At 34.2% G+C, this 16,035-nt stretch overlaps 1 protein-coding gene across 2 annotated transcripts; it reads left to right on the plus strand.

Moving 5' to 3' along the window:
• Positions 1–10,201: 10,201 nt before the first annotated feature.
• Positions 10,202–14,751, plus strand: LOC109808656 (mitochondrial import receptor subunit TOM20). Of its 2 annotated transcripts, XM_020371734.3 has the most exons (6): positions 10,207–10,442; positions 10,725–10,803; positions 11,316–11,485; positions 11,588–11,635; positions 13,508–13,606; positions 14,342–14,751. In XM_020371734.3, exons 1-6 carry the CDS (start codon positions 10,344–10,346, stop codon positions 14,474–14,476), a joined length of 630 nt encoding a protein of 209 aa, XP_020227323.1. In that variant the 5' UTR covers positions 10,207–10,343; the 3' UTR covers positions 14,477–14,751. The 2 variants fall into 2 exon arrangements, with proteins under 2 accessions (XP_082917058.1, XP_020227323.1); XM_083060932.1 differs by lacking the exons at positions 13,508–13,606; positions 14,342–14,751 and adding an exon at positions 12,510–13,328 and having other exon boundaries at positions 10,202–10,442.
• The last annotated feature ends 1,284 nt before the right edge of the window (positions 14,752–16,035 follow it).

Raw genomic sequence — 16,035 nt, forward strand, 5'->3', positions numbered from 1 at the left:
CTCATTATCATAGAAAAACAATTAGAGGAAATGGCATGGAGCATCTATACGAAGATAGAAGATCAGGTGGTACAGTTTGCAATCCTTGTTACCCAATGGAGTACGCAACCCAACACTCAACTACTCTGAAGAACAATGATACAGGAAAACCCATCTATCCAAAAGAAACGACGTGGAAGCGCCTACATAAAGAGACAAAGAGAAGACCCTAACAAAATGTCTACTTGCCTTTAGAAAAGCAACACATAGCTATTCAAAAGAACAAGTAAAGTGGGGCATCTATAGACACCTAATTTCGTCCAAGGCACATAAACAAGGAAATGGAGTTCTAACATAAGAATAAGGAGTTTCTGAAGGCCCATAAACAACATCAAAGTAGGGAAACATGACATCCAAAGGTCCAAAATGCATAGGGCCAAATTTAGTAACCCAAAATGGGTCATTCTAAACTTAGAAAATAGCCTATAACCCTAGGTCAGAACACCCCATTCTGACCTAGTCTGTTACATGCAAAATTCAAATCTAGAATATGTCGTTCTGCTTTAGGAATGAGTTGTTCTAGTTTCAAATTTTACATGTAACATAAAGGTCCAGAATGGCCCGTTTTGGTGGATTTTCGTGCCTATAAATAGGAGGCTCGTGAACAGTGTTAGAGGCCAAAAAAATTAGTCTCAAAGAGTCTATGTAGAGTCTACATACTTTTATTTTCCTTCCCCTCATATTTCTTGAGTTTTGTGAGGTAATTGTAGTGCGAAAGACTGCCAAAAAGCGCCTATATTTTTCCATTGAAGATCCAATAAAGCTCAACCAAGAGGTATTTCATAAAAATCCTTCCTTTAATATATTATTCTTGTCATACAACATTGTTAATCAATAAAAACAACCAAGTAGACATCTCAAGTGAGATCGTGTAATTTTAAATTCAAATGTAAATAGTTTATTAATAAAAGGGGAGTAAATATTTGAATTATTATTGTACATTATGCTAATTTCATCATGAGGTACCATATTAGGACGTTGTAAGGTGCCTATAAATGCCCCTCGGTCAGCATGGAACCGCGAATACCCATCCAGTTTGAGGAGGTTACACTCAAATAATACCTTTAGTCGATGTGGAATCGCCAATCCTCATCCAACCTGAGGAGGCTATGCTTAGGTAGTACCTTCGGTTGGCATGGAACTGCTAATACCCGTCCACCTTGAGGAGGTTGTGCTCAGATAGTACCTTCGATTGGCTTGGAACTACTAATACCCACCCAACTTGAGGAGGTTGGGCTCATATAATACCTTGGTTGATTTGGAACTGTCAATCCTCGTTTAGCTTGGATAGGCTGACCCAACAACACTCGTGAGACCTAGAGAGGTTAGCATAAAATACTCACCGAGCTTGGAGAAGCTCGATAAAGATGAACTCAATGTTCCTTAACGAGCTTGGAAAAGCTCTGTAAAAATAAACTCATCCACTCAGCTGCAAGATATCAACAAATCTTGTCGAGCACCAACACCACCATCATCCTAGAACGGCCATGGAACACTCTTTCCCTAATGATCCCTGTGGAGACAGAAAGCTAAAGATCCGAATAAAATGTCCATGTCTTTACTTGCATTTGGAAAATGCAATCGTAGTGTCTTGCTATCCAAAAGACAAGTAAAAAAGGGCAGTTGTAGATACCAGGTTTTGTCTAGGCATTATCTACGAAGGTCAGGAAGCTTCTAAGATGAGAGAAGCAACTCCCTAAAGTCGAGGAGGACACAAAAGCAAGTCGAGACTGAACACAGAACATGTAGGAAGCTCTTCTATGCAAAAAGGGGTCAAAAACCCTCTTTTAGGTTGGGAATAACCATTCCTAGAGGCAGAACGATTGTTCCTACAGATTTGAGGATAAATCCTCTTCAAGAGGGAGGGGATGATGGAAGACCTTGGGCCAAAGGCCTAATTACTAAAGCCATGGCTAGGAGCATACATGAGGGATTGGCTAGCTTGAAGGATAGTAGGCTTTCTAGGCCCAAGCTACTCTTCATGTGGGCCATTACATCTTAAGGTTTGGCCTAACAAATTTGTATATAGATTAGGACTATTTCATTGTATTCATTTTGCCTTGTATTTTGGGCATTTTTTACCATAGGCTTTACATAGCCTATATTGGTCTCATTTCCTTTGTCTTTTTTGCTTTAGGAATTATTGTATAGTTTATTTTTGACCTTATAGTTTAGGTCAAGTAGTTTAGGACATTTTTAGGATAAAGAGAACCTTATGTGCATTAGAATGTAATTTAGGTTAGCATTTCATTTGAAATTGAAGCATGCATGAATGGTCACGCCTAGGTATCATTCACAAGCCTCAAATCCAAATGAAATGCCACTTAAACCCTTAATTGGTGATATTTTCATATTTAAAGTAAATCATCTGTGGATAAGATCAGAATTTTTCAGGTTCTGACAGATTCGAGACCTTTTTTTTCTATAAAGCTTGCTCCGAAGGTATTTTTTTTAAGTCTCTCTATTTCTCTCTTTGTATTTATATAATTGATGTGTTCATAACATTATCGCTATCATGTAGACATTAAACATGTAATTAATTAATAAAAGGGGTAAACGTTTAAATTATTGTTCCTCATAATGTTAAAATCATCATAAGGTACCTAATAGGGTGTTGTAGAGTGCCTAATACCTTCACTACACGTAATTGACCTCCAAACCCAATTCTGGTTGTCAAGGCCATTATTGATTTTCGAAAACCTTTTCCTTTATTCGAAGTTTTAAATAAAATGTTAGTGGTGGCTCCTAAGAACCTTTTTTTTTTTCAAAAACCACTGGTAAAGGATTAGTCTAGTTTTCAAACATTCCTTAATTGATGAGATTTTCAAATGGAAGTCAAAACCATTTGTGGACAAAATCATAATTTTTCGAGTTCCGACAATAGTTCAACAATAAATTTGAATTCTCAATCAACCTAATTCAACATAAACTTAATTAAAAATGTAGATCTAAATCTAGATCTATGAATTTCATCAAAACATGAAACGCAATCGCAATTTCACAATTTTAATAAAATTCAAGAACGATAATGGTTGAATTAGGTGATTTAGGTTATTTTAGGTCTTAATATAAATCTAAATTTAGATATAAAATTAATCTTCAATCTCCATTCTAGATCTAAAATGAAATTCATAATCATGAAAAATGAAAGAAAAAAACTAGAGTAGAGAAGAAGAGAAATAGAGAATTCGTTCGATAAAAAGATTGGAAACTCGAATTTTACTGTAGTGCTTAAAATCTAGAATTGATTAACAAACTAGCCATGCATCATAATCATGTTACAACAATCCAATACATCTAAGCAAGAGAGAAAATTTGAGAGAGAGAGAAATTTGATAGACTTCTAGGAGAAGCATCTCAATTTTGAAAAATGATGTACATGATCTCAAGTGTGCATGTATTACACTTATTTATAGAATACACTAATGGGCCTAATTTGAGTAATTAATGGCCCAACTCACTAAATCAACTAATTACATTACTAACAAATCCTATCATTACATTTTAAAAATAAAAAGAAGATACTATTTAGGGTCGCAAATTTGCAATGCAATTTTGGGTCACTTAACATTTGAACTGGCCCTTTCTCTCAACATAGAAGTTATAGAACTCTCTCTTATCTTTCCAAGGACACCAAGAATGCCCAAATCTGATATCAGAAGCTCTAAATATGACCTACACAAGAAATAATGTCAAAAAAGGAAAAATTACAAAAAATTAACTAAAATTTATAACTAAGACCAAAATGACCCACTAGAACAAATCAAAGCTAATATATCACAATATGATACTAATAAAAGTCAACTAAACCAAAACCAATGCATAGAAAAATATAGAAAAATTGGTCTATCAACAACCATGAGTGACTCTTAATTCATGGCGAAAGTTACTCTGCTACGACGGTGAAGGAAAACATCAGCGATTGGCGAAAGTGTAAGAGGAAGAAAAAACGTTTGTCCAAGTATGTTGTACCTCCCCCTCTTGCATTAATTAGTTAATTGCTCTTTGGAAAAAAGAAAGGGGGATGAAACTTAAGGAGATAATGGAGGTAGATTAGGCAAGGTAGTACAACTAGGCCAAAGCAAATGTTCTTAAGGTGCCCTCATTATGGACACAATGGGATGATATTAATTGTTTTGGGAGGAAAATGTTGTCTTTGTTCATGGCATGAAAGAGAGCATGGTGGTTAGTGTGCATTTGGCCCTTATTAGGTGAAGGGCCTTTTACAACTAGTTATGGGATGACGATGTCTAGGTCAGGGGTGTGTTGGTCATTGGTAGAGTTTGAAAAAAGAGTCTTGATAGAGCATCTAGGTTGTGTTCGTATAATTAGACAAGACAAAAATATCCATGTTGTCTTTGGACCTCCTTTAGCTAGGCATGCCAGTAGATCATAAATTAGTGATGCCAAATGGGAATGCCTTGAAGTTGAAGTACAAGGAGAGATGTATCCAAACATAAGGGCGAAGTTGTTGGTAGACATCATAATAGGCTTGCATTGATGGGTGTGTTTGCATAGCCTTCATATGCACCTCATTCTCCTCTAGAGATTTCCCTTTCTACTAGGAGTGCCAACACAAAAAGAAGTTGTGTTGCCTTGACACATTGGGGGAGGGTGCTACTAATGATACCCCACTAGAGGTAGACTTTGTTGGTCCCGGTAGAACATGAATCTAGAAATGGGGGTTGAATAAATTATTCGCTTAGATGGCTTCTTATGGTCTTTCAAAACTTTCTTTCTAAATTTCTTACTTTCTTAGACCAATTTTGTTAAGTCAGACGAAGCAATTCGTAAGCCCCACTAAGGTTTTGAATGAAGACAAATATAATGCATGTTGTTATTACTAACGTGTGTATTAGTGTTTCAGACAAATATGAGAACATGGATTGGGCTGAACCAAATATCATACAAGACCAAGCTAATGTACATGATTAAAGCCTACGAAATCATCAGATGAAGACACCTATACAAGAAATAATGAACAAGACACATGCAACCAAGATGAAGGGCAAAAGCTAACAAGACGTCAAATAAGGAGATCAAACAATCAAACGAAATCAAGCCCACCATAAGAAGGGAAATAATGAAGACTCAGATGATACAAGACCATGAACGATGGGCAAATCCTAGCAAGAGCACCCTAGACGGAGACTCGAATACACAGACGATGGTCAAGAAAGCTGTATTGCATCTGAAGACACAACGCGGCGAACTATCTAACATCCACACTTCCGGAAGAACACATGAAGACATCAAAATAGAAGAAGGAAGTTAAAAAAAATGGATGAGCGCTTATCCACAAATCAAAACAGCGTGTGTTAGAGCAAGTACACCTACCAGTCAGCAAAGGACAATGCCTCTATCGCTACAATACCAAGAAAGTACAGAGATATCTTAATGTCAGTCATAGAAGCACACAAATGGTACAAAACATCTCGAGAGGTGCAAATTCAGCAAGCAAACATTAAATGCAAAGTCAAAAGCATTAAATGTCACAATCCATGAAGATTGTACAAATTAGATGAAAGAATTAGATGATAGATAATCAAGCATAAGAACGAAGTCTGCTCACAAACGGAAGAAGACTACTACTAGAATGAGACACCGAGGTATCAGACGAAGACTATGAGGAATAATCAAGATGATCACAAAATAATCAGATAAAGCCATGTCAAGAGGAACTACTCTAAAGCACAAATCAGATGAGGGATGTGTCTAAGGCCAGAAGGAAGTCAATCATACATCAGACGAAAGTCAGCACAGACTGAGAGACACTCCAGAAGGAAACAACATTTGGTCATTCACATTGTTAAACAGACTAAAGAAAATTCAAAGCACTAAACCTAGACGCTGAAGTACAAGTCAATCCTGAAGTGCATAAGACCATCAAATGAAGACAAAAATTGGGACGCAAGCAAACAAAGAATCACGTCTCAAGAAACAAGCGAAGGTATCCTCTATAAATATCCCAGAGAGCTCAACGTAAAATGCATATGAAGAAACAAAGATAAGTAAGCAAAAGAAGAGCATCCATGTGTCAGAAAAAATACATTACTTTTTCAAAAGAGGACAACGGCTATATTTCTGCAAGACTAGAAAAAGACAAATAATTTCTTGGTCTCAGACAAAGTCAAACACTATTGCAACAGGACAGAGAAAAATATATGCATTGTCTATAAACGGGAAGCAACATTTTAATGCAAAGAGAAATGCATTAAATGAAGAAATCAAACTAGTCGTGAACGACTATATCTACTTCAACGGACATATGCAACAGGCAAATTTCACAAGCCTATAAATATGCAATATCAGCAAACAAGAAGAGAAGAGGTAAGAAACAACGAAAGAATGATTATATGCCTTGCCCTAGCTCGTGGATTGAAAGAAAAAGAGTGATATCAAGCCCATAAGATAGAGACCTGAGATGAGCATACATAGTCATATGTACAATGTAATATTGTATTTTTTTTCTCTGTAGACTAAGGTGTTTGAAAATGTTAGTGATGAACTAAACCTTAGTGAGTGTTGTCAACTTATGTATCCTCTCCATGAGAGTAATCCAAACACTCAAACACGAGTCTCTGTAAGACTAAGGTAACAAACCTTAGTGAGTGTAGAAATTTCCAATCCTCTCTATGAGAGTTATGTAAACACTCAAACCCAACCTACTCAGCTAATATAGTAAAGCCTGAAGAGGCTAGGGAAAAAATACTTGTAAAGCTCAGAGGGGCTTGTCAAAGAATACTCACTGCTAACCAGAAGTGGCTGATAAGAAAATACTAGCATTGATCAGTGAAGTCGACGGGCCAGGAGTGGTCGAGAATACTTGGGGAACCAGAAGTGGTTTAAGAATACTAGCCTTGGTGAGTGAAGCCGACGGGCCATAAGTGGTCGAGAATACTTGGACCAGAAGTGGTGTAAGAATACTAGCGTTGGTGAGTGAAGCTGGCGGGCCAGGAGTGGTCGAGAATACTCGGACCAGGAGTGGTCAAGAATACTCAAGCCAGGAGTGGTTGAGAATACTCAGGCCAGGAGTGGTTGAGAATACTCAGGCCCAGGAGTGGACGACAATACTCATTGTGCTTAATTTCATATCTAGTGGAACCCTTCAAGTTGAAGGAGACTGGACGTAGCTCAGTTGAGCGAACCAGTATAAAAGTGATTACACTACTCTATCTATATTTCAGACGCAAATCATTTTTAATTGTCAAATCACAATTAATCTTCACCTACTGTCTATTCTTCATTAAAATCATTTTTCAGACGAAGACGCAAAATTTTTTTAACAAACATATTATACTGAAAAGCTTTATCATCTACTTGTCTTCAAATGAAACTATCTTGAAAAGAAAAATGTTAGAACTTCAATAATTATCATTATAAAACATTTTTCTCAGTAGACGATGAATCCTTCAAATGCAATGACATTATGTTAACCAAATTTTGTGTAACCGTCTGACATTCAAAAGTGCATTAGACAAAGAGCATTACTCTTGCGAAAACGTTTTAAAATTCCTTCGTACTAACACACACATATTCAACCTCCCTTTCTATGTATTTTTCCACTAACTTCAAATTTCAAATAATCACATTCAGATTACGATTCAATCAAGAATACAAATTATTAGATTTAATACACAGAGAAACAATTATTTGTAATCCAAATTGATTTTAGTAGTTACCTTTTTTCTTTAATACCAAATTACATATATCATACTCAGATTTTCAATTCAGCAATTGATAACATTCAAAGAAACTGTTTCATTAATTTCTTGAAATTCTTTTTATCAATTTAACAAGAATTATAACAAGGTGTGAAGGTTAATAGAGAATTTGCACAATGATCTATACTGGTTTAGTCATATAAAGGCTTACATCCAGTTTTTGACTTAGCATCCCGCTAATTCAAGTCATTCCACTATAATATTCTTTACAAACACCATGTATAAGAAATATTATACTCATAATGTAAATTACACAATCTTGATTCCACAAGATTACACAAACACAGAATTCTTGCACCCCACAAGAACTCACTTGAGAAAAAGCTATCCCAAGATTTCTCTTAACTTTTCTAGAGACACCCTATCTCAAACAGTCATATACCCAACAGTAAAAACAAAGTTTACCGATAAGAAACAACACACATGTTGTGTAGAATGATCTTCCACAGAGATTAGCTAAATAATCTTTGAAGTTCTTTGAATTTCTTTCAAGAAAACATCTTTCTTGTTTCAATCTTACTCTTGCAATTTTTCTAAAAAAGTTTGATTTGATCTTCTCTCAAAATGTTTTTTCAAATCAAAAATGTTTTTCTTTTTCCTTTCTTGTTCTCTCTAATCATATCTAATCATCATCTCTTTTAAGTTTTTGAAAAGAGTTATATTTATAAAGCAAACAAGATTTCAACATTACAAACTCGTAACAACAGTAATCTATTACCATAGCAGGTAATCTATTACTAGTCTCTAATGAAATTGAAATCAGATTGAGTCAAGCATTATGGTAATCGATTATTGTTCCTGGTGATCGAATAACCGGTGTTTCAAAAACTATAAAACTCAGTTTTGTGCAGAGGTAATCAATTACTAATATAGGCAATCGATTAACCCGATGCTTTTTCAACTTGTTTCACTTGTTTTTACTAAAAAGTCACCATGGTAATCTATTACTTCAATTGGTAATCTATTATCATAGAGAGGACTTTGAATTCCACTTTAAAACTAAGCTTCAGTAATTTGTTACCTGAAATAGTAATCTATTACTTGACTTAATCTTGAATTCTTTTGAATGAATCAAGTTTCATTTTATGTCAAAATACTTTGTAATCTCTTACATTATGTTTTCACATGAAATGAGAAACATTGAGTTTTATGTTTACCAAAACATGATGTATTCTTAACAATTAATTAATCATGACAAGAGAACACAATCATGCTTAAATCTATTTAAACAACCAATACAATATTCTTTTCACATAGGCCAAAAATACAAAATGAAGCAAACTAAATCAAAGCTAAATATACCTACATTAAAACTAAAACTTCATCTTCAATCTTCACAAAGATCTTTAAGAGGGCTTCAAACTCAACAGATTTATATGTGGAAGGCACCACAGAACAGTTGGTGGCTATAGGTAAAGTGCACATCTTGCTAACAACCATTCACTACTAGACGATTCTAAATGATATGGTATAGATGGAGGTTGTCGATGCTAGTGAGCACAATGCTTGAGTCCTTATGTTCACCATGGAGGTTTAGACAATAAAGTTACTGAATTTCAAGTTATTCTAAATAATTCTAATTACATCCCTCATTGTATTGTTTGATAAATAATCAATGAATTAGGCTACAATTGTCTCCATATAAACAAATAACTAAAAGTTGAGAAATAAATTCTCCATACACACCTAAATTCTTTTTTAAGGGACACACTTGAATTCTTAAAAACATAATTAACTTGAAAATATTTTATTAGAATTTGTTTATTACTTAATAACATTTTTAAATGGATTTTATTTTACAATTTAAATTAATTTTTAAGAAATATATTTTGTAATAAAAAACAAAAATAACAATGATTTATATACCATAAATGTATTATCATGAAATATATTATTATTAATATTGTTTCATTATTTCATAATTTTAATTTAAATGATTATTTATTTCATTTTTTTATTATTAATGACATATCTAATTTAAAATAATTATGATTGATGACCGAGCATAGTGTGACGAAACATCATATTAAAAATTCATATCTAAATATTTGCAAAATTGACATATGTTATCCAAATTTTTGTTAATTTGACATATCTCTTGTGAACATATTCTATTCATACGTGTATTTACGTTAATAACACATTTTTTAATATATTTTTTAAAAAATACTTAGAAAACATAAAATTTAGTGACTTTTATATCCTTTATTTTTCTTAATTTTAATAAATTCTATTAAATAAAAAATATACTAAAAAAATTGTGTTAAATAGTATGTTGCTATATAATATATGATTTGAAATTCACTTGCGTACAACATCATGTTTATTAAAAACAAGTGTGTTAAAGTATAATTTGAGTAAATAGAAGACAATTTGAAATTTTGAACCACTGGAGTTCAATTCTTATCTATTAAAAAAAAAAAAGGAGACAGTTTCTCGTATTCTTTTTTCGACCACGTTCCTACACGTAGGTCAGTACTGGTCACACTGTCTCATAAGAGGAACTAGCATCGAAATCAAAAACCCAAAACCCTAAAAAGCGAAAGAAACCCCCAAAGTATCTTTCGCTCTGAAACCACCATGGATTTGCAGCCCAACGAGTTCGATCGCCTCTTGTTTTTCGAGCACGCTCGTAAGACCGCAGAAGCCGACTACACCAAGAACCCTCTCGACGCCGACGTTCGTATACTTTCCCCCCGTTTTTTTTTTTTTTTTTTTAATTTTTTTTTCCCAGATTCGTCGTTTCCTTCGAACTCCGAAATGTTTCTCTCGAAGGATCGGTTCATGATTGCTTATTTAGTTTTTCGTTGATATTAATGTTATTTTCGTTTTTGTTATTATTATTTTTTTAATTTTCTTATGAAATGGCGGTTGCCTGTTGGTTGTTGGATTGGGAAGTGGAATTTTTTTTTTGAAATATTTTTTGGAAAAATTATTCCTTTTGTTTTCTAATCTCTGCAGAACTTAACGAGATGGGGAGGAGCTCTATTGGAGTTGTCTCAGTTTCAGAGTTTTCCCGAGTCGAAGAAAATGACCCAAGGTGATGCTAATTCTCTATGCCCTAGAAATTTTATTTTTGTTTTGGATATTTAAGGGCCAGCTTGTCACAGTTTTTTTTTCTTTAAAGAAATCACTTAGAAGTTTTTCATGCGTTTAATTAAGCTTTTCAAACTAATCAGAAGTTAGGAGAAATCTATAATTTGATTATAATCAAAAGCTATTTTGATCAGTTTCTTATAAATTCAGCTTCTTCCTTCTTCCTTTTTAAGTAAAAGTGATTTTTATAATTGTAAACAAACATAAATTCACTTGTTTTTTTTTTTTCTTTCTAAATCTCTAAAAAAATAATCACTAGATTATCTTACATCAGAATCACTTTTCTCTTTTCATATGTAACAAATGGGCCCTAAATTATTTGTTTGAACTTGAAATTATTAAATTAGGTGGTATTATTTATCGTTTTATTAGTTTTTGAATGGAGCATATAATGATGCGATGAGTATTCCCGAGCTTATGATTTTGAATTTTCGTCATTGTTTTGTTGATTTGCAGAGGCTATTTCGAAGCTGGAGGAGGCACTTACTGTGAATCCCAAGAAGCATGATACACTTTGGTGCCTGGGAAATGCTCACACTTCACAAGCGTTCTTGATTCCAGACCAGGAGGAGGCAAAGGTTTTATTTGATAAGGCAGCTGATTACTTTCAGCAAGCTGTTGATGAGGTACTTTTTGTGGTTTAGTGTCAATGATGGTCTCGGGAATGTGTTGTTGGTGGAATTTTGCTCTTAGAAATAATGTGTAATGGAGTAGTTTGTTTTATGTAGGACCCTTCAAATGAACTTTACCACAAATCATTGGAAGTGGCTGCCAAGGTATGTTCTGTATTTTATCGGTTTTGTATCATATCACCCTTATCATCTGTTTTGTGTTTGGAAGCTGCAAATGTAATATAGAAATGACTGTTGCAATTTTGTTCCGATTTGTTGTTGGCATTTTTATCTATTTTGTGTCTTGGTTCAGAAAACTAACGGAGGATTTTATATATTTCTTGTACCTTGTCTTTTTATCTGAATGAAGCCCTGCAAATATTATGCAGCGATTTGTAAAATGGTATACCCATATGTCTGCATGAAAGTGTGAGACTGCCTTGTTTTGTGAATTTTGTATGTGTACATGTTGACCAGAACGGCATCAATCTTGATTCTATTCATTGATTTTATCTGATACAGAAGCTTCCATAATAGATCACAGAATTGTTTTGGGAGAGTTCCACCAAAATTGTACCAGATTTGCATATTTTGTCTGTGATGTGCACAAATCTTGCATCAATGGGTTGCATCTTTTACCCAGTTTCAAGAAGCCAACAATTTCTTTTCCTTTTTAAAAACTTTTGTGAATGTGTCAAACCTTTTGATCTGCCTTCATGTTATACGAAACATAACCTTATTATGTACTCTTGTCCCTCCTTTTGGTCTATGCTGCTGTGATTTGTGGGAGGGCTGCTGTATTGAGTATTCTGATGTGCTGTGCATGTATAGACTGCGTTGTACAATGTATAATATGTTATATATAATTATAATTATACAAAATGAATTTGCTATAATTCTGAAGTTCATATTTCTATTTGTTAACTAAATAATGTGATGCTTGACTTTAAAATGTTAATGTCTAGATGTAGAAATCTACAAGCATAGATTTGGTCAACATCAGTGATTTAGAATTTCTTACTGAAATTTTAAATATTAGGTTCATAGTTGTCAATCAGACAATCACTACCACACTGCCTGGAAGAGTGGAAAAGTGACAGTGGATGATAGGAGAGGGAGCAGAGTGTTTCTTTGTCATGGTAAATCATGGATGCAGGATGCTATTGCGGCCATTAGCTGGCCATTCCATGGTTGTGGAAGCTGCTATCTCACTGTGTGATAAGCCCCAAAATATCCCTATTTTTAATTGTTCCCTCCCATATTTAGTTACTTTTTGTCATTTTGTCTCCTCAAAGACCAAATAGGCTTTGAAAGAACTCAGACTGGCCACTCCCTCATGTACTTGCTTCTTCTGTTCATCTCTTTTTCCTTCTGCGTCTCAAACAGTTTCTGGTCATTTTCTGATGAAAATGATTTAACTTGTGGAGTTGTTGCTGGTGAGTCTGCACCTACACTAGGCAGCAACCAAAATTGAAGTAAGTTACTATATTTTATATGAAGGATAGGAAAGCAAAGGGAGTTGTACAAGATGAAGAGGAGGATGATGTAGAAATTGAAGGATGAAGAACACATTTACAGATCTAGATGTGAGGAGAGATGTTAGGAACCAAGAATAGAAATGATTAAAGAAAACCGTAATTTTATTGAACTGAATGTAAAGAATAGAAAGTAGGAGGGAGATCTCTCCACCTAAGGTTTCCTCTTCACAGAAGGGTTTTTTCTTCACTAAGGATTGATGACCATGTTATTTATCCTGTAGTCAACTGGTTTATGGTTTCTGTTTGTGGCTTTACTATGGATCAAGAATTTTGGTTTGTTCATGTTTCAAAGGAATTAGACTTGTTCTTTTAAGCTCATTTGTTTCTTTTTTCATATTTCTTTCTATAATCTGTTTTTTGGTGTTTTTGGATGGTACCTTATCCTCCCTCCTTTTTTAATGCTAGAATAATCTTTCTTTTTCATTAAAAAGAAAAGGTTTACCAACTTGTTCTCAGATTGACTAATGGATCAATTCAACTACTAATTCCATTTTTTCAGGCTCCTGAGCTGCATGTAGAAATCCATAAGCATGGATTTGGTCAGCAGCAGCAGGCAGCAGCAACAGCTGGATCTTCTACTTCTTCTTCGGGTACAAAGGTAATACTTAAAAAGTTTTTGTTGTTTGTCTTTACCATGCAATTGTTTTGTATCTCGTTTTTGTAGTTAATGTGTTTGTATAATTTTCTCTCAACTTCTTTTTGTAGATATAGTGTATATTTTAAGTGAAGTTGTTATGTGCATACAGTATAGTAATTTTAAGTTCTAATCTTCTTCCATATGCAATGTTCTCTGACTGAGGACTCATACAAGGATTGTTGATGCAGTGAAACGGCGTTTCTTGACTGGAATGTACTGTGTCGTTACATTTGAAAATTGATGGTTTTTAAAGTTATTTTTTCAGTAAATTTGATTTTTGTTAAGTAGGAACTATGTGACTAAAGTGTGTGGAACACAAATTTTATAGGATGGGCTCAGGTTCTACCATGACTGCACCAAATTGACTTTTTATAGATCTTAATTCCCTACCTACTGTATGCAGGCTTTGAGATAAACTGTATTATCTTGGTGAATTTTTTCTTTGAAGGGAATAATTTATGTATTTTATATTTTTGATAAAAAAAATAGAGAACTAATATTTTGCCTGGTCTGGTCTAAAGATAAGTGCTGTTTGTCTATTTTGGGTTGGACTTGGCTCTTGGACTGTTAGTTATTTGTGATATCTGTATTATTGGTGAGCATATTGTGCTAAAAAATCACATTGAAGGTAGATAGTCATTTCTTCATATTTGGGCTGTGTTCATTTATCACCTAATTTGTTTGGGTATTTTTCAGACTCAGAAGAAAAAGAAGAGCAGTGATCTGAAGTATGACATATTTGGATGGGTAATTCTCGCAGTTGGTATTGTTGCATGGGTGGGATTTGCAAAATCGAATCTGCCACCACCCCCTCCTCCACCTCCTAGATAAGTGGAGCCATTTGATTTGTCTGATGCATTATTGATTATTGAGAAATGATATTTGATTTCGGCCAGTGGCGTTTATTTAGTTTTTGACAGTAGTAGTTGTATGTCATGGTGTAGCCATTGGCTTATCTGATCCCATCATACGAAATTTTATCATACTATGGGTTGAGCAGTTAAATATGTCCGGCTTAGATCTTTGCTAGTATATGCAAAATCAAAAGCATTGCCATCGATCAAGTATTGAATATAATAATTTTCTGCTAATGTTTCGGTTTTTCATTTATGGCTCAACTCAAATATGCTTTTATTTGTAGGGCAGTTGCTAATCTATGGGGTAGTTGCATGGAAGCATTGTAAGTAGATACATTTGTTCATGTTAGACACCTTTGCTAGGATGATTAGTGCCTGTTTGGTGAGTGGTCAAAATTAGTTTTTCCTATTGTGACACGCTTCAATGTAAAATTTGTGATTGAGGAATTAATTTTATTCAACTTCAAAACAAATGGGCTCTTTAAGTTTAAAGGGAGACCATGGTTTTAACGATCTTTTTATTAGAATAATCTAGTTCAAGTATTTTACATGATCCTTTATGGGACCGAAATTGAGATGAAAACTAAATCTATTCTTTTAAGAATTGGAGTCCTGGTATGATATTGCATTGTGTTTTATACCTCGTGATTGCATACTTTTTATGTTTGGTTTTTTGGTTAGTCAATATGATTTGTGGCTAAAATACCTTGAAATTAGTTTTTGCTTTACTATTTTCATACGCGAAACCAAATATCATAGTGTTATTTCCTTTTTATTTATTTTTAACTCCTCACAAGTGTAATTAAGGTGAATTCTCAGTGTTGCTGGATAAATTTGAATAATTCTAAGGTGGTCAAGTATATGTAGTTTACCGTGTACCACTAGTAATAGCCTTTAGATTAATCTAAGTCTAGTTATCAACGCTCCAGCAAACCCCTCCCAGTCACACTGCAACGCACCTATCACCCAAGTCTTTTTCTCTTTGCCGACTAACACCACACACCTAACACAAAACTTGAGCATTTGCCATTGCCTACACGTATTTTATTGCATGTTTCAATTTCTTAAAATGAAAATGAAAAAATCTCTCACTTTCTCCTTTTAGATTTGAATCATGTCACTAGATTCAACTGCTAACCCTATGATCGTTCAAGTGAACACGCGCAATCACAATGCATTTTTGAATTCCCTTGTTTTTTCAATAATGTTTTGTTTAATGATCTGTTTTCGTGGTAGATTCAGTGGCTGACGACATTAAAAGAGAAGTGATGTTTTTGTGATCCTAGTTTGCAATAGATACCGAAATTAAAAATCTCATTGTATGTGTCAGTGTTACTTATAAGCTCTGAAAGACCTGAAATTTAGTTGGTGGTGGTCGTGGAGGTCGCTCGTCATGGAGGCAGTAGTGCACGGTGGTCAATTACGTGCAGTGGTAGACATTGAGGGATTATTATCAGTAAAGGAAAAAAATGGTAATACTGCAGTATAGAAGGTGCATGATAATAATATGAACTTGATATTTATCTAACGGTC

This window comes from Cajanus cajan, chromosome 1, assembly GCF_000230855.2.
Source record: "Cajanus cajan strain Asha chromosome 1, NIPB_CcT2T_4, whole genome shotgun sequence".
Lineage (NCBI taxonomy): Eukaryota > Viridiplantae > Streptophyta > Magnoliopsida > Fabales > Fabaceae > Cajanus > Cajanus cajan.